This window comes from Stenella coeruleoalba, assembly GCF_951394435.1.
Source record: "Stenella coeruleoalba genome assembly, chromosome: 10".
NCBI lineage: Eukaryota > Metazoa > Chordata > Mammalia > Artiodactyla > Delphinidae > Stenella > Stenella coeruleoalba.
The window spans coordinates 74,082,383-74,107,994 of record NC_137156.1 but is presented as its reverse complement, the minus strand read 5'-3'; the positions used below and the strand labels follow the sequence as shown (position 1 = coordinate 74,107,994).

The 25,612-nt window shown below is 45.5% G+C and overlaps 3 protein-coding genes across 11 annotated transcripts in view; all 3 read right to left on the bottom strand.

The window, feature by feature from the left end:
• Positions 1–36: 36 nt before the first annotated feature.
• Positions 37–2,472, bottom strand: HTD2 (hydroxyacyl-thioester dehydratase type 2; the record flags this gene model as incomplete). The annotated part of the gene is made up of 1 exon (XM_079933973.1): positions 37–2,472. One exon carries the CDS (start codon positions 2,470–2,472, stop codon positions 1,966–1,968), a length of 507 nt encoding a protein of 168 aa, XP_079790099.1. The 3' UTR covers positions 37–1,965.
• Positions 2,473–2,509: 37 nt separating this feature from the next.
• Positions 2,510–10,232, bottom strand: RPP14 (ribonuclease P/MRP subunit p14). 4 transcript variants are annotated; one of them, XM_079933976.1, is made up of 6 exons: positions 9,400–10,232; positions 6,484–6,602; positions 6,299–6,383; positions 3,862–3,938; positions 3,099–3,177; positions 2,510–2,647 (listed from the first exon to the last, which is right to left on the bottom strand). In XM_079933976.1, the coding sequence occupies exons 2-6, from the start codon at positions 6,558–6,560 to the stop codon at positions 2,591–2,593; spliced, it is 375 nt and encodes a 124-aa protein (XP_079790102.1). In that variant the 5' UTR covers positions 6,561–6,602; positions 9,400–10,232; the 3' UTR covers positions 2,510–2,590. The 4 variants fall into 4 exon arrangements, with proteins under 4 accessions (XP_079790102.1, XP_079790100.1, XP_079790101.1 ...); XM_079933974.1 differs by having other exon boundaries at positions 6,484–6,581; XM_079933975.1 differs by lacking the exon at positions 9,400–10,232 and adding an exon at positions 9,118–9,330.
• Positions 10,233–16,448: 6,216 nt separating this feature from the next.
• Positions 16,449–25,612, bottom strand: part of ABHD6 (abhydrolase domain containing 6, acylglycerol lipase) — a 53,709-nt gene continuing 44,545 nt past the window's right edge. For 5 of the 6 annotated variants that reach the window (XM_079934396.1, XM_079934395.1, XM_079934397.1 and 2 more), the window contains 3 exons: positions 22,850–22,904; positions 22,542–22,642; positions 16,449–17,561 (listed from right to left, as the gene is read on the bottom strand). In XM_079934396.1, coding sequence (XP_079790522.1) covers positions 17,385–17,561; positions 22,542–22,642; positions 22,850–22,904 — 333 coding nt within the window. In that variant the 3' untranslated portion in view covers positions 16,449–17,384. The remainder of the gene's footprint in view (positions 17,562–22,541; positions 22,643–22,849; positions 22,905–25,612) is intronic. The other variant, XR_013830204.1, reaches the window with a different exon arrangement.

Genomic DNA, 25,612 nt, shown 5'->3' with positions numbered 1-25,612 from the left:
TTTCATCTCACCAACAAACTAGAGTATGGTACAGTATTAAAGTTTAAAATACTCACTTTATTTATACACATCACTGCCCTCTAGTGACTAGAATAATTCCTTCTAGTAGTCTGACCCCCTTGATGTAAAAAATAAATTAAAAATCTAGTTACTCATCCACCAGCAGGAAGAAAAAATCTTTTTCCAGGAAATGTTGGTTGATGCAACCAATTAAACCTGATCTTACCTTCCTCATCAAAGCTTCTAGCTGTGGTCTGAGCCACCACCTAAAGCTACAGAGCACAGGTGGACCACCTGTATGTTCTACTATAGATTCTTGTCTTAATAGTGTTGGCTATGTTGGGCATGACCAGTTAGTAATAACACATTAGGCACATTTCCTCTCTAATACCCCTCAGCTCTTAAGAACGTGGCCTCCACAGTGTTCCTTAAATTTTTTACCTTATAATTTTTTAAATAAAAGCATATATTATTTATATAAGGGGGGACCCCACAGTATTTTCAAGGGAGAGATAAACAAATCTGGATTACTAAAATAGGAGCTTTGCATTCAAGATCTATTCCAAGTTTAGAATACCAACAGAGATTGGCTGACATCCTGAAAGACTGGTCTGTTCTCTAACTTTTGGCCAGTTAGCACCAAACTCAGGAAAACCTCTAACCTTATTCACAGAAGAGAATGGGCAATAGTAGTAGCTACTGTTTATAAGCTAGACCTTGTGCTTAACTATTTGTATCTGTCACCTCCAACAATCCTGTGTGGCAGGTGTTTTTATCCTGTTTTATACATGGGACCAAGAGAACTTACATAGCTGAGTCCAAATCTGCACATAAGCCCTCCTCCGATAACAGGAAAACCATCTGAAGGGCAAGTGACACTGAACATTGAACAAATTACCATCTTGGTGTAAACAGTAACAAATTACAATAAACTCTGACCCAGAAACTGCTGAAGAACAGAATCTAAGAATATTTACTAGTAAAAGATAGGTGTTCAAAGATGACCTATCTTCTTCAATAATTAAATGCTAGCTAGTTATAAATTCAGTGAGAAACTTATTCTACACAGATATAGGTAGGTTTCTCTTATCCAAATGCAAATCTAATCAGGTCTGAAATCCTAAAAGTAGAACATTAAGCTAAATGATAACTCTCCCAATATTTTTTCAGTTTTTGGTTTTTTTTTAATGGCACCTCATGGGAGCCTGGACACAATGTCCAACCTTAGAATCACCTATGATTTTCTTTTTTTTTAATTAATTAATTAATTTAGTTAGTTATGGCTACGTTGGGTCTTCGTTGCTGCGCACGGGCTTTCTCTAGTTGCAGAGAGCAGGGGCTACTCTTCGTTGTGGTGCTCGGGCTTCTCACTGTGGTGCCTTCTCTTGTTGTGGAGCACGGGCTCTAGGTGTGGGCTTCAGTAGTTGTGGCACGCGGGCTCAGCAGTTGTGGCTCACAGGCTCTACAGCGCAGGCTCAGTTGTGGTGCACAGACTTACTTGCTCCACGGCATGTGGGATCTTCCTGAACCAGGGCTCGAACCCGTGAACCCTGCACTGGCAGGCGGATTCTTAACCACTGTGCCACCAAGGAAGCCCCATCTCTGATTTCGTCTAGTCACTTTTTCTTTGCTTTTTTTTTTGGCTGTGTCACACAGCTGGCGGGACCTTAGTTCCCCAACCAGGGACTGAACTCGCACCCACGGCAGTGAAAGCCCAGAGTCCTAACCACTGGACCATCAGGGAATTCCCTATAGACAGATGATAAATATACTTAAGCCTGTGTGATGCATAAGGCCAAAGCATAAGTGGACAATGGAACACCCCTCTATCAGCTCCCCTCCACCAATGTGGGTTTATGGGTCCATCAGCCCCTCCTTGGTGAAGAACAGCAATCCCTGTTTTCCTCAGAGGCTGTTCAATAATAGTAACACTGATGTCTGCACTTGCATCTTTAAAGACATATTTCAGGATGTGGGAGCTTCTGGGACCATAACTTTAACCCAGCCTTCCATAACAGTCTTTTTACTTTCTAGTACAAAACATGACACTGCAATAATAGCAAGGAACCGCTTCAGCTTTTTCACTTCTGCAGAAGCTAAAACAACTTCCCCAACATATAAAGGCGCTGGAAAGTTAATTTCCTGGGAAAGAAATACACAGCCTGGCCCTGGCATTTTAGTACCTAGGAGAGCTGAAATAAGTCCATTGATCAAAACTCCATGTACAATCGTCTTTCCAAATCTGGTGTGTTTTGCAAAATCTTCATCCAAATGCAAAGGATTGACATCCCCTGTTAATTCTGAGAAGATAGCCACATCCCTCTGTGTGAAGGCCCTACTGAGTTCAGCCCGGTCTCCAACTCTGATGTGCACATGCTGTAAGTGCTGCCTGTTTAGCACTGCTTGGTTCAGGCAGATACTCCTCTGAAGCCTACCCCACCCAAGGCGATGGCTAGAAATTACTGGGAGCATCTTCAGAGGTCTCAAATTCCATCAACAGGAGCTTTTAGGCTGTTTCAGTCCTCATACATTATGCTGGCACCAAAATGTACTTTTGAGAGCGAGGAATACTTCTGAAATTGAAGACTATTCAATTCAATACTAGTTCTCTACTGTTACCAGATAATGCAAGGAGAAATGGAGAAACCTATAAGAGAAAGAAAAAGTTTAAGGCAGTATCAGGAGAAAACTGCACCACAACACAGTACAATGTAGAAACATGCCCTATTCTATAGGATAAACCAAAGTGAGGTAGTAGCATTTTAAAGAGCATCCTGAGAGCTAGCCTTAGATAAATAAGTGGTCATGATAAACTCAGAAAGAGCATTCCAATACATTAGGCGCTAGGCATTAAGCAACAAAAGTTAAGACTTTTCCACAGGTGTTCCAAGTTTTATTCCCAAACCTTCCCCATAAAATTTAAAACCTAAGTGCTTTGTCTCACATTTTTGTAATTAATGAAGCCCTGAATTTTCCCCTCCCAGCTGGATGATGTTAACAACACTAGATTTATGCAAGCGCAAAAATGAGACACATATTAATAAGTAGTTTGGTCTACTACTCAGCTCATTTGGAATATGTGAAGGAATGGTCTTTACCTGAATCACTCTGAAAGCACATTTCTTGCCTTTATAGGATCCTAACAGGGTCAAAGAGCTCCACAATTTGACAAGACCACTACGGAAAGATCGAGAAAGCGTAAGTAAAGATTTGTCCCTGCAACATCTCCCTAGTACTTTTGTTTATGATGGTCCAGAAAGTAGTTTCTACCAGAAAACCTATTTAAAATAAGAAAACTTTAAAAATAAAAGCACAGGGCTTCCCTGGTGGCACAGTGGTTGAGAGTCCACCTGCCGATGCAGGGGACACGGGTTCATGCCCCGGTCCAGGAAGATCCCACATGCTGCGGAGCGGCTGGGCCCGTGAGCCATGGCCACTGAGCCTGCGCATCCGGAGCCTGTGCTCCGCAACGGGAGAGGCCACAACAGTGAGAGGCCCGCATACCGCAAAAATAAATAAATAAATAAATATAAAATAAAAAATAAAAGCACAGTATGTCAAAGGCAAAGAAAAACATGAACCTCAGTCAGGAATGTTTCTAAAATATACACTTCTGAGTTTGCAACCCTGACTATCAATTGGGAAACATTATAGTTGTAAGCAAATCACAAGTTTGGCTCTCTAGGGTGTAAGTTCCTGGTGGATGAATGTTCATATTCTCCCCAATTTAAACTTCCAAAAGCTGGCTGGAGTTCACAATGACAAAATTCTTCTCATTCTCAGAGGAGAGCACCTTTGCTCTTTTTTTGCCATCCGTCTCTCTGCTCTGTTAAACTAGAAGTGTTCCACTGTCTGTCGTACCTGCTGCATATTCTCAAGATGGCTGACAAGGTCTTCTCTTCGTAGGTTAGAATGTCCAAGGGTAAAGCAGCATCAACCTAAGTATGGAATAATGCTGTCAGCAGACTATTATCATCATTACTCTTGAACTCTAATAACTAATTCTGTCAACTGCTTTTCTTCTCCAAAAAATCAGTATTTTATTTAATGGACTGGAGTACTGGGCCTGCTTTTTTATAACTTCCCCCTGCCTGGAACATTCTTCCTGTACCTCTTCATATTGCTAAGGCCTCTTTACCTTTCGCAAGTCTTCGTTTAAATTGCTCCTTCCTTGATTCCCAAGATTAAGCTCAACTGCTTGCTACGCTCTTTCACATACAGGACCCACATACTTCCTATTTCAAGATACTCATCGTTCTTGCCATTAATTGTTCAAGATGGTTTCCTATTAAAATAACCAAGACCATGAGGCAGAAGCCATGTCTGTTTGTTTACAACTACATCCCCAGGAACCAGGTTTTATACTTGACATATAGAGGGTGCATGGATTTTTTTTCTCATACTTTTTATTTTGAAAAATTAGTCACATGAGATTGCAAAAAAAAGGTGCAGGAAGATTCCATGCACCCTTCACTCAGCCTCCCCCAGTGTCAACATCTTGCATAACTACAGTACAATATCAAAACCAGAAAACCGAAAATAATAAATCAGAGCTTATCCCAATTTTGCCAATTATACATGCACTCATATTTGTTTACATGTATATGTGTGTAGTTCTATGCAATATTACCATACAGGTAATTTAAGTATTACCATTATCACGATAAAGAGCTATAGCATCACAAGGCTCTCTCCTTCGACCCCCTTTACAGCCATACCCGCCACTCCTCCTCATCCCTAAACCCAGGCAAACACTTATCTTTCTCTAGATTATATAATTATGATAATTATGTTATTTCAAGAGCATTATATACATGGAATCACCCAGTATATTACTTTTTGGGATTGGCTTTTTCACTCAGCGTAATTCTCTAGAGATTCCGTCAATTTGTCAGGTGTATCTATGGTTTATTCCTTTTCATTACTGAGTATATTCCACGGTATGAATGTACCATAGTTTGTTTAACTATTCACCCACTGAAGGGCATGTGGCTTACTTCTATTTTGGGGCTCTTACTAATAAAGGTGCTATGAACACTTGTGTACACGTTTTTGTGTGGACATAAGTTTTCATTTCTCTGGGATACACAGCCAGGTATGCAATTGCTGGGTTGTAGGGTAGTTTAAAAACAACTACCATAGTTTTTTAAAGGAAACTGCCAAACTGTTCCAAAGTGGCTGCACCATTTTACATGCCCACCAGCAACGTATGAGTGATTTAGTTTCTCTGCATCCTCACCAGCATTTACTGTTATCACTATTTTTCATTTCAGTCATTCTGCCAAGTGTATAGTAATGTGTCATTGTGGTTTTAATGTGCATTTCCCTAATGGCTAATGATGCTGAACATCTTTCCATACCTGTGCTTCTTTGCCAACTGTACACCCTTTTTAGTGAAATGTCTGTTCGTATCTTTTGCCCATTTTTAAGAATTTTTTTTGGATTTTGGCTGCACCGCGCCATGCCATGTGGCACGCGGGATGGTTCCCCAACCAGGGATAGGACCCGAGCCTCTGCGGTGAAAGCGCCGAATCCTAACCACTAGACCACCAAGGAACTCCCACTTTTGCCCATTTTCTAATTGGAGTGTTTGAGTATTTTTCTTTACTACTGAGTTTTAAGAGATCTTTATATATTCTAGATATTAGTCCTTTGTCAGACATGTGGTTTACAAATATCTTCCCCCCAGTCTGTAGTCTGTTTTTCAGCCTCTGAACCAAATCTTTTGCAGAGTAAACGTTTTTATTTTGATGAGTGCTTGATAGATTTTAATTTGATAGAATATGTATCAGGAAATAATTTCCTGAGAATCATCTGTCTTTGTTCTCTCTTCAAAACTCTACTTGTTTTCAATTGAATGCGAAAACAGACTACTCAAAGTGCTGGTCTGTGATAAGGAGCTGCGCCAGAGTGGAAATCAACAATATCAGTGAGCACACTGTTTATTTCAGCTCAGTTTTTTTTCATTGGAGACTGTCTCAGTAAAGGAAACGGTGTGCTCATTTACATTCTGGTACAAGCCACAACAGGCAAAAAAACCCCCCAAAACCCCAGCAGTTTGCAGGTTGCCAGTCTACACCATACTTTGAGTTGCACTACACTGAACATTTGTCTAACAAGTTCTTGTCAACTAGAAGGCATATGAGAACAAACCTACACAAAACTCATCACTTCTGAAAGTCTGCTTCTGCAATTTCAAATGTGGTTTTAAAGTTTTAAAATAATGTTGGGAAAAGTGTCCTTTCACTATGTCTTACAAAGACCTTAGGAGTGCTCAAACTACCAAGTGATTCCATACCTCTCCAAACAGGTCTTTCAGGGCTGAAATAAGCAGCTGTTTGAACTGTGCAGCATTCAGTCCAATGCCATGATCTTGAAATTCTCTGTAAAAAATATTTTTTAAAAAATGCATTGCATTAAATTTCATGCCATTCACATTCATAAAAGAGTAGTCGAAAATAAAACTCAGGAGACTGAACTTACAGGTGGACTTTCATGTAGTGGTGCTCAGAGGGATTTCTGTAAACTATTCTTTCATATGCGGCAGCTGGGGCTGGCATCTTTTCCAGTGCTGATCACACCTACATGAAGGGTCAAGGGGGCTAGAAATTACCAAGACACAAGCTATTTTTCACTTTTTTAATGAGAATTTGACCTATATGATTTTTTAAAAGAACTCTTAGTACAATAACTTATCTAATTCTGGTCAAACTGATGTTACCCATACAGACACAATGGAAGTTTCTATATTTTATATATGCCAGACCACTGTACTCTTATTTAATCCCAGCAAACATTTTCCCTTACTGAGTACCCAGCTCTGTGCTAAACACTTTACATGACTTAGGTCATGTCTTCAAAATGATCCCATGAGCTAAAAGCTATCAGTATTCCCATTTTTGAGAAGTGAACACTGAGGCTCAGCAAAGATAGCTAACACCTGCCCAGAGGCACACAGAGATTCCAACCACTCCTGAGCTGCCTCAAGACCACTCTGGCATGATGCCTATTCATACCAAAAAAAAAAAAAAGTAAAAAGCGTAAAGGAGTAAAATCTGGGACCGAAGACCCTCTTCTTATTTACTCTGTCAACACAGAACACTAACAGAAGAATGAGGGGTGGTAGTTCTCCTGGCCTCCCGCACGTTGGATTTGCCTGTTCTCTGTCTAGAAGCCAGGCCTGTACAGGGCTATTTGGCAGCCCTGCAAAAGACTGAGCTTAAACAGCAAAGGTCTTAAGAAGAATTCTGGAACGGACACTCAAGCCATTTCTAACAGATCTGGAACTTTCAAGAACTCAGAACATGCTAGTCCCCCTGGAGAGAATCCCTGTCCTTTGGCTCCACCCCTACCTCACTCTCACTCTGGATAGCTCCTACTCATCTTTCAAATTTTAACTTAAAGTTCACCTCTTCCAGGAATACTGCCTCTTCAGGGAGGTCTTCTGTGACACCCTAAGTTAGGTACTCTTGTTACACAATCTCTTAACATTGTCTATTTGTTTAACATCTGGTTCTCCCACTAAAGGGACCAGGAAACTGAGGCCGAGCCAAGGAAAGGGACTTTTCCAAGGTCACATAGCTATAGACCAGCATTTACAAAAACCTCTCTGGGCCCACTTCCAACTACCCCCAAATGATGACCTCAAGAGAAAATGAGAAGTCAGGGTCAAGCAGGTACATCCAACCATCCATTCAACAAACACGAATATTTACTGAGTTTGGCACAGAGTATTCATCACTTTCTGAATACAGGACTGATCAAATGGTGGTAGTGTGAGGCCTGTATGTTCAAGAGTTATCTTTGGTTTCAGGACTGCAGCAATAGTTACCTGGTGCTTCTTTCCCCATCACCAGAGTCTCCCCGACTAAAGGGGCAAGGAGAACAGGACCCTCAGTCATTCCATTCATTATCCGGCACACGATAGGTGTTTTTTAAGTGTTACGGACTACCCTAGAGGAGTTGGCTGCTTGAGGTAGGGGAGTGAGACTGGACTGGGGCTTAGGATGCCAATAACAGCAAAGATTTCAGGACTACTCTGGAAATGGATAACGGTGATAGTTGTACAACAACGTGAATGTACTTAATGCCAATGAACTGTACAGTTAAAAATGGTAAATTTTAGGTTATGTTTATTTTACAAAAAAAAAAAGACTGAAGGAGCAAGTGTTTATTGAGCAGTCACCTCTGACAGGGCTGAGCCTCAGGGTGAGTGATAGCTCTGCCCTCTTCAGGTTGTCCTGAGATTAAAGGAGATGATGCTTGTGAAACCCTCGCTACAGCCCGGCATATTCACCAGGCTCACCAGGAAAATGTGAGCACTTCCATGGTGGCTGTCATCATCATCTTTGAAGTCAGCCTTTTTGGTGGCTGTAGGGATGCTCATTACCTGATCTACTAGTAATAGGTGTCCCTGCTTCCCTCCCCAATCTAGTCTCTACAGCAGCCTGAGTGACCCTACTAAAAACCATCCAAGCCACATCATTCCTCTGCTCAAAACCTTGCAAAGATTCCCGTTTCAGAGTAAAGCCAAAGCGTTTACAGCCGTGATCTGGACCACTGGTTCCTCCCACCACCTTGACCCCACGTCCTACCGCTCTCCCCTGCTCAGTCCCACCACACAGACCTCCTAGCTTTTTCCCTCCCGCCTCTGGGCCTCCCTCCTACCTTTCCACATGCTGTAAATACTCTTCCTCCAGATAGCCACACGGCTCATTCCCTTGCCTCCTTCATGGCTTTGCTTAATTTCATTCCTCCATTTATTCCAGTAGCATTTAGATCTAATGTCATCCCCCCATGCCACTGCTCTACTTTTTCCTCATAGCATTCACCACCCTCTAACATAACTGTGAAATTCATTTATTCTTTATTCGTACTTCCCTCCCCCGCCCTATTAGAATATACATTCTAAAAGAAACAAGCATCTTTCTGTCTTGTTCTCTGATGTTTCCCGAAAACCTAAAACAATACATCGCATACAGCAAGCATTCAATATATAACTTTGGGACGAAGTCAACGATTTACAAAAAAACCCAGAATCCTCGATCCCGTACTGTTGGGCACTTAAGTCGTTTTCAACTTTCTCAGACTAACGTCCGCCATTGATTTAGCGCCCACCTGGGGGCCGGGCGCATGCGCTCTGCACACGTGACCCGTTCGGTCCTCTCAGCCGCCCTCCGCGACTAACACCGCGTTGTAGAGAAGCCCGGGGAGGTTGGCGGCCCAGCCTCGCCTTCAGCCCTTGGCGTCCGCGGCCGGAGCGGTAGGTACCGCTAACCACTCCTCGCTGCCCGCCGTCCTTCCGCCTTGCGCATGCGCCCCAGGCGCGCGCGTCCATACGTCACCAGTGCGGCCAACTGAGCCCACTCCCGGAAAACAGCCGCCCTGCTATCCGCCTACCCGCTCTCCGTCGGACTGGACTGACGCCTCCCGGACTCCTTTTCCCTGCAAGAATCCACCAAGACTTGGAGCTCCCCCGAAGCCTACGGCCCGAACTCCGGGGTGTTTACGTTTGGCTCCCCTCTGTCCCGCCCCCGGATACGTGACGTCTAGGGAGGATATGACGTCACCGCGCGAAGTTCTCCTAAGGACCCAGGCGTGACTCTGAATCTGAGACTCTCCATGCTTAGTGCCCTCTAGTGCCCACGCTGCAGAAAGCCGTGTGCGCAAATGTCTGCATAGGGTAGGGGACTCAGGGCATGTTTATTGTGCCCGAGAGCGTGCTTCGTAATCATTCATTTATCTATGCCTTCATTCGTTCAAAAAATTTATATCTAGCGTCTCTTCTGCTGAGCATCTCCTAAATAAAGCAATCCCCAAGGACAGAACCGGTTCTCAGTGTCTCTTGTGGCTCCCAGCGCATAGTAAGTGTTCTGTCTGGGTTGACATAAAAAAACCCCAGATGGTCCTATTTCCGAATGTAAGCCAAGTTTCATCTATTCGTTTATTGAGTAAGTACTTGCTGAGCCCCTATTATGTGCTAGGCACTGGCAACAAGATGATATGGCCCCTGCACTCGTGAAACATATCGTGTGTATTCAATAATCAAGTGCTTACTTTGTGCCAGGTACTATGCAAAAACCTTTATATATGTTATCTCATGGAACTCTCACACAGTCGTAAAGTAACTATTATTACGATCATCCCCATTTTACAGAGGTGGAAACTGAGGTACAAGAGGCTAAGTTACTTGCCCAAGATCACAGTTATAAGTGGTGGATTGGGCCATCTGACTTCAGATGGTTTTCTCCACACTGCACAGTATTACCACCAATTGTGTGATATGAGTCAGGGGCATACATGGGAGAGGGCCTCGGGGCTGCCAAAACTTGAGTGTAAAGCCCATGAGGTTGGGGCCTTGTCTTTGTTGGCTCACCACTGCTATCCTGTGTCTGGCACTCAACTCCTACCGCGTTCTCTGAAAACTGAGTTCCCTTGACAAGTTTATGATTAATCTCCCTATCCAAAACTTTATTCCCTTTCTTGTCCCACCCCTGTTCCCCTCAGGATTGAAGGGTAGCAAAGAAAAGGGGGGACTGAAACCAAGCAGGACCCTGTGGAGCCTTCCCAGCTACAAAATTCCTTCCATGTCTAACTACGAGAGAATTAATCTTGCTTGTTTGAGAATTCCAGGGGCTGAACTTAAGGAGGTGGAAGCAGACCAACCCTGGAGTAAATTACTAATTGAGTACACATTAAAAACACCAAGATGACACTGACCAGACCACTGCACGACCCATCTCAAGATGATTATTGGAGCTGACCGTGCTGTTCTGCACGTAGCCCCCTGCTTGTGCACTCCTGAAACTCCCTTTTAAAACCTTTGTCCTTGAACCCACAACTAGGAGATGGTCTCAGACATTAGTCCACCATTTTCGCAGGTTGCTGGCCTCCTGAACAAAACAACTTTTTTCACTAACACTTGTCTCTCGAGTACTGACCTTTCGAGCGGCAAGCAGTCAAACTTGGGCTCAGTACCTGCCTCATCCAGTTACACATATGTCTGTGTCTATGTGTGCACACACATACATATGTGCTTAAGTATAATGTCTAGAAGGGTTCCAAGTGGACTGATGGAAGACAGGTGGGGCTGTGTGGAGGGTATAGGAGACGCTCACAATGTTTTAGCATTCATTTTGTTTGATTTATTTTAAAGTGACAGGGCATCACTTTTATAATACTGATAATTGTTAAATAAAATTCAGGACTTGCCCCTAATGGTCACCAGGTGGAGCCGTGGACCACACCCATCTGGATGTCTCTCTTTCCACCTTGGAAGAACAGACTCTTCCTCAAGATGTCAGCTCCAACCCCCACCCGCCAAGGTAAGAGAGGGGGGACAGGGAGTGCAGGTTCACTGTCCCTTATCTGCAATCCTGAAATCCAAGAAAAATCCAGAAACCAAATCTTTCTTCATCTGGCATAATGCTTAATCCTACCTGAGGTGAAGCTCTTTATAGCTTTTGTCCCATTTGCTGTGGATATGCATAGAGCATACAGCAGAAATACGAATGCATTTGATCATGTAAAGCTGCCCCAGATCCCACTGGGGGTGTTGCACAACGTATGGTATACACAAAATACCACCTCTGTAAAGTCTGAAATTTCTGAATTCGGTATCACATCTGGCTCTGTGAGATGTGGTAAGGGACTGCAGACCTACACTCACACTAATAGTTGCCCTTCAGCAACAGTTACCCAATCCCAGCCAGCTTTCACCTTGGGTCACTGGGATTGTCACCATGGTGCCACTTCCTGCCCCTAAGAATCCCTTCTTCTCCTCTCATCCCTTGCTGGAGCTTGGCAGCCTTCTACATGTGCCCTGAGGTTCCTAGTCATTGTCCTGAGGGTTTAGAGACCAAAGATCCAGAAACCATGGAAAGAAAGTTTCCTCCAGGAGCCAAGAGAGAGGGGCTGTCCTGTTGCTCAGAGGACATCCTCTCCCTCACCCTGACTAGACTTATGGTCCCACAAGACCCTCATCCCATCACAGGCACTGGCAACCCCAGGCCCACATCCTGGTGATCTCCAGCCCAGAGAGCAACACTGGGCCCCAAGGGTAGCTGGAGATACCAGGACAGCAGCCCCAGCACCGCTGCCCTCTGGCCCTGACCGTGGCAGGTAACTTGAGGACATTTCCACTGCGCCATCTGTGACCACTTGCACTGCTTTTTTGCCTCCTTTCGAGGAATGGAAGGGTTGTATGAACGTCATCCAGTGTGGGAGGGATGAAAGGGGGAGGGAGAAGCGGCTGATGGGAAAGCCCAGTCTGTATGGTTAAAGGAGTGACGCTGGAAGATTTGAAAGATTGACGGATCAGAAGAATCAGGTTTCCAACTGTTAAGAGTGTCTGTGTGGGTGATGGAGACAGACGGGTACGAGACAAAATGATGAAACAGAGATGGGGCAAGGGGTGGGGGAGGAGAGACAGAGACAGAAAGACTTGGAAAGAGACAGAGAGAGACTATGAGAGTTTTTTAAAAAAATGCTCTCAAACCCGGCCTAAGCAAACATTTCTGAAATAGACCCAATATATTGCTACTTTTTGAAAATTAATTAATTAATTAATTAATTTTGGCTGTGTTGGGTCTTCATTGCTGCGCACAGGCTTTGTCTAGTTGCAGTGAGCAGGGGCTACTCTTCCTTGCTGTGCGCAGGCTTCTCATTGTGGTGGCTTCTCTTGTTGCGGAGCACAGGTTCTAGGCACACGGGCTTCGGTAGTTGTGGCACGTGGGCTCAGTAGTTGTGGCTCGTGGGCTCTAGAGCACAGGTTCAGTAGTTGTGGCGCAAAGGCTTAGCTGCTCCGCGGCTAGTGGGATCTTCTCGGACCAGAGCTGGAACCCATGTCGCCTGCATTGGCAGGGGGATTCTGAACCACTGCGCCCCCAGGGAAGTCCTAAATTGCTACTTTCAATAAAAGACTTGGTCAACCCAAGTTCATGTGCCTGAGGCACAGTGAGGCCAAACAAACTGAAAGGTCGGAGTTTGGAGCAGAGAAAGGTTTATGGCAAGGCCAAGCAAGGAGCAGGGGCAGCTCATGCTCAAAAGACCCAAACTCTCCAATGGCTTTGAGGGAAGAGCTTTTTATTAAAGGCAACGTTTGGGGCGAGGGCTGCAGGGTGGACGACTTTCTTCCAATTGTTTGGTGGTGAGGTAACAGGTGATGCTTCAGGAATCCTATTCATCAACCTTCTGGTTCCAACCTGTCTGGGGTCTAGTGCTTGTGCTCAGCATGTAGTCACCATCCTCCACCTGCGGGGGGGTGTAGGGTGGGTCCTTAGTTCCAGCCGAGCAACTCAAAGATACGTGTCGGATTATTATGTATATCCCTCCAGGAGGAACTAGGACTGTGTTTTATTACTGAACTATTGTTTCTTAACTGCTTTTACTTTGTTTCTGCATTCCCTCACTTTCCTAATTAGTAACTTCTTGAATCTGCTCTTCAGGAACTCAGGGAAGGCCTAGGAGACTAAAGCCTTTTTCTACAAACAGGAAACAGGGAACACAGAGAGGCTTTTGTACCCCAAGGACTTCCATGGTGGTCCAGTGGTAAAGAATCCATCCTGCATTGCAGGGGGCCCGGGTTCGATCCCTGGTCAGGGAACTAGATCCCACATGCAGGGGCCCAAGGTGTGACCTCAGTGATTTGTGGTTGAAGCTGCCACACACTGGCCTGGTCTAGGCAAGCCAACAGGGCCCCAGGCTCTGCTGGAAATTGAGCAAGACAGCTCCTGCCTGAAACGGTGAAAGCACGGTTTTTGCAAGGCACCTTCAATCATAAACCAAGAGGCTTCTCTCTCTTTGTTATCTGTGTGAGCTTGGGCAAGACACTTTACCTCTCCATGCCTTGGTCTCCTTGGCTGTAAAATGGGCACAGTGTCCTATGTCCCTTTTAGGGCTGTGTGAGAGCTTGATAAGTTGATGCATGGAAAACACTTAGAATAGCGCCTGGCACATTTATATGATTCAGTCATGTAATTTACATGATTCAGCCTGGCCTGACATACATTACAATTTCCCAGTACTTTCTGGGGACCTCCTTTGGACAAAGCAACAACTAAGTTTCCCTGGGATGGGGAACTAGAAGATAGACTTACACACATGGGCAGCTCCATCCAGTGTCTTGCATCAGTCACTCCTGGTGTCACTTCTGCCCAGAACAAGAAGCCCAGACTAACGGGCAGATTGGGTTCTAAACACTACTGGTCCCTCAGCCTCTTCAACATCTGCCTGGAGGCTCCATCCCTAGCAGCCTCGACAACCCTGCTCCAGGCAGTGAGGGAAGAGCCCACTTATGATTCCTGGGGCTTTCCACTCTTATTTCAGAAGCTTCGGGCAGTCTTTGAGGGAGGGCTGTGATGATTGACCCCTTTCTTCTTTCTAAGACCGTCATTAAAGACACTCCAAAGGGCCCAGTGGGGCAGTAACCAGCAGGCTCTTCATAATCACAAAGGCAGGAAGTGGGGCTAAAGAGGGAGATGTGCTTTTCTGCTTTCGAGTCTTCCTAGCACCATGGGACCAGAATTGCAGGGCCAAGAGAGAAACTTGAAAACCCACTTTGCAGGTTTGTCAAAAACAACTCTCGGGCTTCCCTGGTGGTGCAGTGGTTAAGAATCTGCCTGCCAATGCAGGGGGGACACAGGTTCGAGCCCTGGTCCGGGAAGATCCCGCATGCCGCGGAGCAACTAGGCCAGTGCGCCACAGCTACTGAGCCTGCACTCTAGAGCCCACAAGCCACAACTAGAGAAAACCCGCGCGCATCAACGAAGACCCAGTGCAGCCACAAATAAATAAATTTAAAAAACAAAACTCTCAAGGGACTTCCCTGGCTGTCCAGTGGTTAAGACCCTGCGCTTCCACTGCAGGCGGTGTGGGTTCCAGTGACGTTTTCCAGTGACAGTGGAGTGCTTTCCACTTCCAGGTGGGAGCCGTGTCCTGCACACCTTGCCCACTATCCTTCCAGGTGGGATGGCCAGCACATGCCCCTTTCTGGATGACCCCACTGAGGGTGCAGTGCATTGGCTCCTTTGGACCTGATTCTTAGTTCAACCCAGGACATAACAATTCCTGCATCTAACAGGCTTAATGATCTGGGGTAGTTATCCCAGGTCTGGGGCTTCTTCAGGCTTCTTCTTCCCCAAGGAAACCATCTCTCCCTACTGAAACCTATCAAGACTGACTCCTCCCAGAGCCTTACTAGGCTCAGAATTTTTGGTGAATATGGGAGACTGGAACAAGCAACATGTCAAATATCTGCTTTCTTTTCTGCTTCATTGATTTTTGCTCTCATTTGTATTATTTTTTTCTAGGTTTGATTTATTTACTTTTTTTTTCTAGCTTCTTAAAATAGAAGCTTAAATTATTTATTTTTTAGCCTTTCTTCTTTTCTAATATACATATTTCAGCCTATAAATTTCCCTCTGAGCACTGCTTTAGCTGAACCCCACAAGTTTGATGTCACATTTTCACATCTCTTGTTTTTAAGATCTATATTCTACTCTTCCTTGATAAACTAAAATATTCAGACCAAGTCCTGAATTCCAGTTTAGACCACAATGTTCACCAAAGTTCTCACTTTATTTCCAGAACTATATGGCTGCAGACTCTGTAAGAAGATTTGAAAGAGTGAATCTCCTGGGGAGTTTAGGTTCCTAAATGCCACAGAAGAGAGTCAAAAGGAACAGTTTGATGACTCATGCCTTTTGTTTTTGATATATAATTTCAGGACTTCCCTAGTAGCACAGTGGTTAAGAATCTGCCTTCCAGTGGTTAAGAACCTGCCGGACACTGGTTCAATCCCTGGTCCGGGAAGGTCCTACATGCAGCAGAGCAACTAAGCCCGTGTACCACACTACTGAACCTGCACTCTAGAGCCTGTGAGCCACAACTACTGAGCCCATGCACCACAACTACTGAAGTCCTAATGCACCCTAGTGCCCATGCTCCGCAACAAGAGAAGCCACCGTGATGAGAAGCCCACGTACCACAACGAAGAGCAGCCCCCGCCTACCACAACTAGAGAAAGCCCGTGTGCAGCAACGAAGACCCAAATGCAGCCAAAAATAAATAAATAAATTTTAAAAAATTGATATATAATTTCAATTGAATAAAAATTGCAAACATGATTTCTGGAAATGAAAGTAGCAACTCATATAAGCAAGGTCTTCCAATGCCTGTAGAACAAGCCTTACTTTAAAAAACACATTTTAAAGTTAACAGAACGTCTGCCAACATTGCACTTCATTAAGAGCTTAAAGACAGAAACCAGTAGAGGGATGGGATAGGGAGGGTGGGAGGGAGACGCAAGAGGGAGGAGATATGGGGATGTATATGTATAGCTGATTCACTTTGTTATACAGCAGAAACTAACACACCATTGTAAAGCAATTATATTCCAATAAAGATGTTAAAAAAACACCAAAAACCAGAAACCACTTGCATGTTGCTGATCTAGACTTATTAAATTTATTTTATGTCATTGTGGTCACTTTTACAGCAGTTTAGATTTATTTTCAATCACATTACTGTTCACAGAATTCACAGAATTCATTAACAATCTAGTATTTTACATCCAAGGGTTTTCAATAGCACAGCAAGATAGAAAAGAGGTGCTTGGGAGCGGAACCCGAGTCTGATTATTTAGATAGATGTCTAGAACATTATTGCTTTATTAGTTCTTTTTAAAAAATAATAAATTATTCCCAGGGAACCCACCCTGCCAGGTGTTCTTTGTACTGCAGCTGTCCCGGGTTCACTCAAGACATACCTGACACGGGGGTGCTGGTCAAATCACCCACCTGTGTTCTCTGCTGCTCTGAGAGCTGGCAAGGCAGAACACGCCCTTCTGCATGTGTAAATATTTTCTACAGCCTGCCGTGTTCCTCCGTGGTCTTGCAGTTGACGGGCTGCATTCACATATGGGACTCTACGTAAACTTAAATTAGACATAAACGGGAGGGGCTTGGTGAATGGGGACTAACGCTCCTAAAACAGCCACTGAGCATGCACGGGAGAGTGTCAGAAGCAACAGAAATACCTCGAGCCTCAGTCTGTGAGGAACATCTTAAAGAAAATGTCCTCGGTGGTTATGGTCCAATGTGGGCGCTTTGTGACATGAACTTGAAGACTTCTGGGTAGATTTCATAGATGGGTTTTCTTATTTCGTTCCATGTGAATGTGCATTTTGTGAAAAACATCTTGGAGTTTTCCTCGTGGCCCCCGAAGCTCTGTGGATCTGTAGAGACTGGGGCTGGAGGACTTGGCTTCCTCAGGGACGCTGGCGCTCCCACCGCATTTGGGGCAGGATCCCTGAGAAGTGGTGGCTGTGTCAGATTCTGGAGATGGTAGTGGATGCTGGGTGCGGAGCGCAGGCTGCCACTGGGGCCTCAGTCCAGCTTCTTGTCGTTGTCTGTGCTGTGCACAGAAGCTAAGAAGTCGACAATGAGCTTGGCTGTCTTCCTGGGTCTCTCCATCACCACCGAGTGCCCACAGTTTTCCAGGAGCTCCACCTGGCAGTTGGCAATCGACTTGGCCAACATGTCCGCCCCAGACACGTCGAGCACCTGCAGGATGAGAGAGGAAACTAGACGGAAAAGGTTCAGACCCCTGTGCGCTCTGTGGACAGAACTCCCATCCAGGCCTGGCAGGGGTGATTTTTAGGACGAAGTCACTTCAGTGTTGGGGCTTGTGGCTCTCTGACGGAAGTGACCACATGCCTCACGTTTTATCCTGCAGCTCGGCGCTAGGAGGTGTGCCGCTGGCGGCATTACTGAGGTGGAAACACAGACCCTGCCCTGAGGACATCCTGGTCTGGTGGAGAAGCCAGACAGGACAGCAGACAAATGCAGAACGATGTAGCGAGGACTCTGATCGGGGAGGATCCTGGGAGCTGAGAAACCACATGGGAGGGGAATTCACGGAAGAGGGAGCAGCCCAAGGGTGGGAGGTCATGGCAAATGCAGTGGACGGCAAGGAGTCTGGTGCTGTCTGAGTGGGGTGGATGTGGGGTGGGACAGAGGGGGCTCACTCTTCCAGCCACGCCGGGAGCCAGGCCTCAGTCTGAGGGCAGCTGGGGGCCGTGGAGCTGTGTCAAGGACAGCGGCCAGTGATGTGATCAGGCTGGGCCAGGAGAACGCACCCTGCCCCTGGACTAGGGGAGCCCAAGCTGTGGGGAGGCCACACAGGAGACGCGCAGAGGGGAAGACTAATTATCACAAGCTGGAGGAGTATCTCCTGAAGGTCCTTTGGGGGGTCCCTGAGCTGCGGGACCTCCGGCACTGAAGTTTGTTAAAACGGGGAGTGCTTTTCCAACCACTTTTCCAGGCCCAACACCTTTTGAACAACGCAATTGCATTTTCACCTGGGTTACCTTGCTACTTTAACGCCAACCTACCGACTTTCTCCCCAACACATTCCTTTGGTGTCGGGTTTGTATTGACTCCCCTTCTCTTAGTCACTTTCACCTTCAACTCATCCCAGACAAGGTGGGCCCCTCCATCCATAAGAGCAAGAGCAAAACCCCAACAACCTCGAGCACGGTCTGTTTTCGAGCTTTAGTCTCATCAACCCAGATCATTAAAACCAAGATTTGCCGCCCACTGGGAAGCGGGGTGAGCAGAATGCAGAGCACCCTGGGCTGCAAAAATGCAAAAAGGAACAGCTAATGGGGAGCATGACAGGAGTTCGCCTCTCCCTGTTGGTCCCCGAGAGCCCACATCACCTTTGGGATTTTTAGAATGAAGAAAGGCCTTCATTGTTCTGACTCTGATTTCTGACTGAATGACTCCCTGCTGGCCCAGCCTGGGTCCCACTTTTCCTATCAGGCATCCACAAAGCTGCTTTCAGTCCCTGGCTGGTGCGAAGGAAGCACAGGAGACCTCCCTCCTCTGGATGCCCTCGTTCCTGTGCTGTGCATTCTCGGCTGCACCTGGCTGACGTGAGACAGCTGCACGTGGACGACGCCACCACCGCTGCCTCCCGGCCTGCGCCAGGCACACAGACCTGGCTCCCCCTCCCCAGTCTCTTCTCCTGGGTCGTCCGCAGTCGTGAGCCTTTGTGGTGCAGCCTGACTTCCTGCCTGTGCTTTCACACACATACAGTGGGGATGTGCAGCCTGCCCAGGGCTCACAATGGTGGCTTTCACCTTGGTGTCCACAGGGGAGCTGTCTCAACGGGGAAAGCTTTACTCTAATTTCCTTTCTCACGACTGTCAACAGCATAAGACTGCTAGATACCCTTTAACAGACACTGTAATTCTGTCTGCCTGTGGGCTCCATTTCCCACCGTCTCCTCTTGCTTTTAACTTTCCAAGAACGTTCAATAAGATATGATTTCTAAAGAACAGTGGCAAACCAAAGGGGAGCTTCTGGGGTATAAATGAGTATTTCTTTGGAGGGCTTATTATGGGTTGATTGTGCCCCCTCCCCAAATCCATATGCTGAAGTCCTAACCCCCAAAACCTCAAAATGTGACTTTATTTGGAAATAGGGTCATTGTAGATGTAATTAGTTAAGAAGAGGTTATACTGGAGCAGGGTGGACCCCTAATCTAGTATGACTGGCATCTTACAAAAAGGGGAAATTTAAACACAGAGATGCATAGGCACAGGGAGAATGCCACGTGACGATGAAGGCAGAGATGAGGGTGATGAGTCTATAAGCCAAGGAACACCAAAGACTGCCAGCAAACTCCCAGAAGCTTGGGGAGGGACATGGAACAGACTCTCCTTCAGAGCTCCCAGGAGGAACCAACCTGCTGATGCCTTGATCTTGGACTTCCAGTCTCCGGAACTGTGAGACGGTCAATTTCTGTTGTTTAAGCCACCCAGTTTGTGGTACGTTGTTACAGCAGCCCTAGTAAACTAATAGAGCCACCTGACAAAGCCTCTGACCTAGCGATTCCACATTTAAGAACTGACCCTTCAGATATGCTCTCAACACTCCACAAACACACATGTATAATGATGTTCACTGACGTGTTGTTTAATGGCAAAATTGAAAATGACCTAAGGGACCATCAATAGGGCACTAGTTAAATATACTGCGGCAGAGCCATATAATGGAGTACTATGCAGCTCCCAAAAAGAACAGAAAATTTTGTTTTGGGCAAGGATCATTCACGAATGATAAATCTAAGGGGAATGTTTGATGAGGGGCAGGATGTCTGCACAGTCTCAAAGTGCCTCCCCCCAGACCGCTTACCAGTTGCCAGGGGAGAAATAATTACTCTAGATGAAGAAAACAAGACGTCGTGACCAGACAATCAAAATTCCCATCACCAGGACTTCCCTGGCAGTCCAGTGGTTGAGACTCTGTGCTTCCACCGCAGGGGGCATGGGTTCAACCTCTGGTTGGGGAACTAAGATCCCACATGCCACACAGCGTGGCCAAAAAAAAAAATAATCCCCATCACCCAGTGGCAGAAAGACACTGTCCCTCTGAGGATGTGGTATCTTATCACCCATGAGATAAGGGATATATGGCAGGGATATATAACCTGAATTTAATCACGAGGAAACAGCAAACAAACTCAAATTGAGGAACATTTTGTAAAATAACTGGCCTGCCCTCTTCAAATATCTCAATGTCACAAAAGATAAAGACAGACTGAGGGAAACATTTCATATTAAAGGAGATGGAAGAGACATGACATGCAGTATGTGATCCTGGTTCAGGGGGCAGGAGGAGGGGTCTATGTAGGACGTTATTGAAACAACAAATACATTTGGAATATGGACTGTAGATTAGTTAAAAGCGATCGCATCAATGTTAAGCTTCCTAAATGTGACAACGTACCGTGATTACGTGAGAGAATATCCTGGTTTGCAGTAAATACACCTTGAAATATTGGGGGTAAAGGTACATAATGTAAGCAACCTACTCCAAATGGTCCAAAAATACATATTTCTAGATCTATCTAGATGAGGATGATGAAGCCAGTGTGGCAACTGTTCAAAAGTTGGTAATAAATAAGATGTGGTACACACACACCACGGAATGACACTCAGCAATAAAAAGGAGCAAACTGCTGGCATATGCAACAATACGGATGAACCTCCGAAACATTACGCTGGAGTGAAAGAAGCCAGACGCAGAAGACTACATGCAATACGATAGCATTTTATGAAAATTCTAGAGAACTATATTCTAGGCAAAACTACAGAGACAAACAACAGATCAGTGGTTGCATGGGGCTGGGATAGGAATGGAGATTAACTGCAAATGGGCAAGAGGGAACTCTGGGGAGTGACAGAAGTGTTCTACGATTGGGCTGCAGTGGGGTGCACAAGGCGAATTTTACAGCATGTGAATTATATTTCAATAAAGCAGTTAAAACAGATGAGATGTGGTAAAGCAATATAGGAGTGCTCTGTACTATTTCTACAATTCTTCTATAAATTTGTCATTATTTCAAAATAAAGTATTTTTAAAAATAGAATGAGTACATCTGTATGGGCTGATATGAAGTGATTTCCAAGGTATATCTTTCTTATATATGTGAACTAAGGTGCAAAATAGTATATATATAGCATGTTTGAAAAACTTACAGATAAACTTATTTACGCATATTGATATATGCTTAGAATAGGAATGGGCAAACAATGGTCCCCTGCCTGTTTTGTGAGTAAAGGTTCACTGGAGCTCTGCCTGCCATTTGTCTGCATGTCCCCACGTCTGCTTTTGCAACACACAGCACAGTTGAGTAGATGTGACAGAGAACTTATCGCCAGCAAAGTTGCAAATATTTACTACCAGGCCCTTTACAGAAAACGTTTGCCAACTCCTGCCTTAGAAAATTTAAGAAATATACACAAGACTGTAAGTGTGGCCTCAAAGAAATGGGAATTGGGATCTGGAATGTTAAAGAGACCAAGTTCGCATTATAAATCTTTTTGTACTCTTTAAAGTTTTATGTAACATTTGATTATATGGCTTTGAGAAAAATAATTTGCAAAAATGATTTAAAATTGCCTTACGGGCTTCCGTGGTGGCGCAGAGGTTAAGAAGCCTCCTGCCACTGCAGGGAACACGGGTTCAAGCCCTGGTCCGGGAAGATCCCACAGGCCGCGGAGCAACTAAGCCCGTGCGCCACAACTACTGAGCCTGTGCTCTAGAGCCCGTGAGCCACAACTACTGAAGCCTGCGTGCCTAGAGCCTGTGCTCTGCCACAAGAGAAGCCACCACAATGAGAAACCTGAGCACCACAATGAAGAGTAGCCCCCGCTCGCCGCAACTAGAGAAAGCCTGCATGCAGCAACGAAGACCCAACGCAGCCAAAAATAAATAAAAAAATAAAATAAATACATTTATAAAATAAAGTTTGTGTGTTTAAAAAAAAAAAAATTGCCTTACATTTTAGGAGGTCAATGTCATTGCTCTCAGCTCACAGAATGATGCTCCCCGTGAACACTGGCACCTGAACCAGGTGTGTGCCACCTCTTCCTGGGATCAGAAACCAGCCAGGCTCCCATTATAAATGACCTCTAGCTTCTCCTCAGAGCCCGGTCTGACTGACACAGGAGGTCACAGGGACACGCTACACACCTGATCTTGTTTCCCCCAGATGATCTGCGTCGGGACCTTGATCTTGTCCATGTTCTGATGGAGGGAGTATCTTGACTTCTCACTGACGATCTCCAAAAACACTTTTGAGAGAAGGAAAATAAAGTGAGTGCATGCTGGGCTGGGCTGTGGACACCACCGAGTGTAGACAGTCTTTGAGTCTAAGCCACTGCTTTTTTCTTGAGGGGCCCCAGAAAACTATCAGTCTCAGAAATGTAAGGAAAAAGAGCCAGCCACCCATAAAGCTTGACTTGTCACACAAGCTCAGAGCTTAACGCAGGGCTACTTACGTTTTCGGTAGAAATTGTTATGAGGGATGCGGACGTCGACAAGGCCTTGCAGGATCTGAAGATAAATAACCCAAAGTCAGAAGGCAAGGGAAGATTCCTATCCTCAGGCCTCACATGGGTCTGGGACAACGAAGGAAAAGAAGTCCAGCAGTTCAGGGTTCCAGCAGTTTAGGGTATTGTCAAGGTCTGTAGGGCCTGGTCCTCCAAATTCCCATGATGTACTATCATGCAATGTAACGGGGAGTCAGGTTCATAAGAGGCTTTTTTCTTTCTCATTAGAAAGGAACTTTGGTAATACTGTGAAGCCAAAGGTCCCCTGCGGCATGTAAGATACACCCGAGATGGCCTGATAGCTGCTTTACCTTTGAGAAAATCTCCGCTTAGCCTGAGACACAATCAGGATGGAAATAATATCAACTAATTATTCAGTAATACCCAATGCAAAACAGGTCTATTTAAAAAACATTAAACCATTGGGGATGAAGGGCCTCTCAAACAATGAAGAAATAAACTATTGCAGAAATTGTGGGAAGGCTTCCAGTGTCCTGTGCTCGTTGTGTGACACTGCCCTGGCCCTCCCTGCCGCGGGCTGTGAGGCAGCAGCACAGGTGGACAGGACAGGCCTCCGGGACCTGCGAGATGGGCCCAGAGAGGTACTGTGGCCAGAAGGAACACGGCCCGCCTCTTCCCCCGCCTCAGGGTTCTTGAGGTAGCGTCCAGGGCTCACATTAGCAGCCATCACTCCTCTCATCTCCCTGGGAATGGTCTGAACCCCTTAACTGCACTCTCAGGAGTCCTGTGCACTGACTGAAGTGGGAAGATCCTGCCGTAACTGCTCTGGACTAAAGTGCTGGAGCATGACAGAATCTGACTACTCGGGAAGTGGAAGCCCAGAGGTGAGACCAATGGCAAGCTGTCCAACACACAGTGCTGAGCATCAGATATTTTCTTTGTTCTACTATCTATCCTGCACTCATGCATCTATCCATCTTCCATCCATCCATCCTCCACCTACCCAACTACCCATCCATCCTGCATCTCTGACTCAGACATGCACATGTCTATCCATGTGTCCACTTATCCTGCATCTGCCCATCCATCCTCCATCACCTATCCATCCTGCACCTCTGAATCATATATGCATATGTCTACCCATGTATCCATCTCTCCTGCAGCCACCAATCCATCCACCCTCCATCCCTGCTGTCTCCAGACATTTTCCCATCCATCCAACCAAGCATTCAGCCATCCGGGTATTTTCACCATCCCTAAATCATCGATGCATGCACATACATCAGTTCATGCATCCATCTATCCTGTATCTTCCTACACATCCATTCTCCATCCCTGCATTATCCTGGCTTCCTCCCATCCGTTGATCCATCGAATCTATACCTAGGAGCTACCTCATGCAAGAACAGCCAAAGACAGAGTCCTTGCTCTTACAGAGGTAAGAATGGAAGACACAAACAAGCAAACAGACGACCATAACACAATGTGACGCAATGGGCTGAGTGCTCGGGTGCTCCAGAAAAGACTTTGGGACCTGCATTTATTTGCTCCCAGTGTTTTCACATCCCTGACCACTCAAAACATGGAAATTTCTAAAACCCTGTTTGGCCGCTCTATTCTGGAAAGAGATAAGTGGAGAGTGGATCAGTGCAATGTCACGACTGAAAAGAGGATTTCATGGATAGAACATACCGCAGAAATCTGATTCTGGGTGCTTCCTCAGAGATGGGCCACACCCATGCATGAGTCATGTTCACAACTTCTAAATAGAGCCCATTCTCTCAACTCCTAGGAGGACCCACCCCACCCTGAGGCAGGGTCCAGTTCCTGCAACAGAGTGAGATAATTTGCTGTTGTGAGGTCTCAGCCTCAGACTCCCTTGGTTTTCCCCACACTTTCCTCTCTTGGTTTTCCCCACACTTTCCTCTCTTGGTTTTCCCCACACAACCTCATTTAGACCCAAGACCTTTAATATCATCATTGGCTGATGGCTTTAACTGTACAACTCCAGGCCAGACTTTCCTCAGCTCCACCTGTATAGCCAACTGTCTACTTGACACCTGCACTTGATGGTCTCACAGGGAACTTGAACTTCAAACATCCAAAATGCAGCTCTTAGCTTATCGCTCAAGCCCACCATCCGTCTCCTTCTCTTACTCAGAAAACACTACCTTTACCCAACTGAAGTACCAGGAAGTCACCTGGGACTCCTCACCTTCCCTCATCCTTCATTCCAATTTGCCAGTTAAGTCCTGTCTTCTTCCTTCCAAAGCTTCTCCGGTCTTGTCTCCACTGCTACCACCCCAGTCTACACCACCCTCATCTCCAAGCCACAACAGCACCCTAATGGGTTTCTCTGCTTCTGTCTGTGCTCACCTACAATTCTTCAGTGTTTCTCTTATTGTACTTAGAAAAACTCCAGTCTCCTTCCCCTAACCTATAAGGTCCTATATGATCTAGCCCAGTGGTTCTCAAAGTGGTTCTTGGGAGTCCAAGACGTCAAACTATTTTCATAATAACACTAAATGTCACTTGTCTTTTTCACTTTTATTCTCTCTAAAGCATACTGATGTTCAGAGCCTACATAATGAGGGATAATGTCATCATTCTGAAGGCTAATGAAATAAGTGCTGTGTATCCTTGTGTTTTAAGTTTTTCTGAGTTTTAATTTCTAATATGGTAAATATCAATAGTTATAACTTCTATAAACAAATGCTCGTCGGGGTTCTCAATAATTCTTATGAGTGTAGA

Bases quoted from the DNA above. Each gene is read 5' to 3' on its own strand.
- RPP14 (XM_079933976.1), bottom strand. From the start codon at position 6,560: ATGCCAGCCCCAGCTGCCGCATATGAAAGAATAGTTTACAGAAATCCC. The intron at 3,178-3,861 runs GTACGACAGACA...ATCTTTCCGTAG, and splicing joins ATCTTGAGAATATGCAGCAG to TGGTCTTGTCAAATTGTGGA. The intron at 2,648-3,098 runs GTAAAGACCATT...TTTCTCTTATAG, and splicing joins GTGCTTTCAGAGTGATTCAG to GTTTCTCCATTTCTCCTTGC.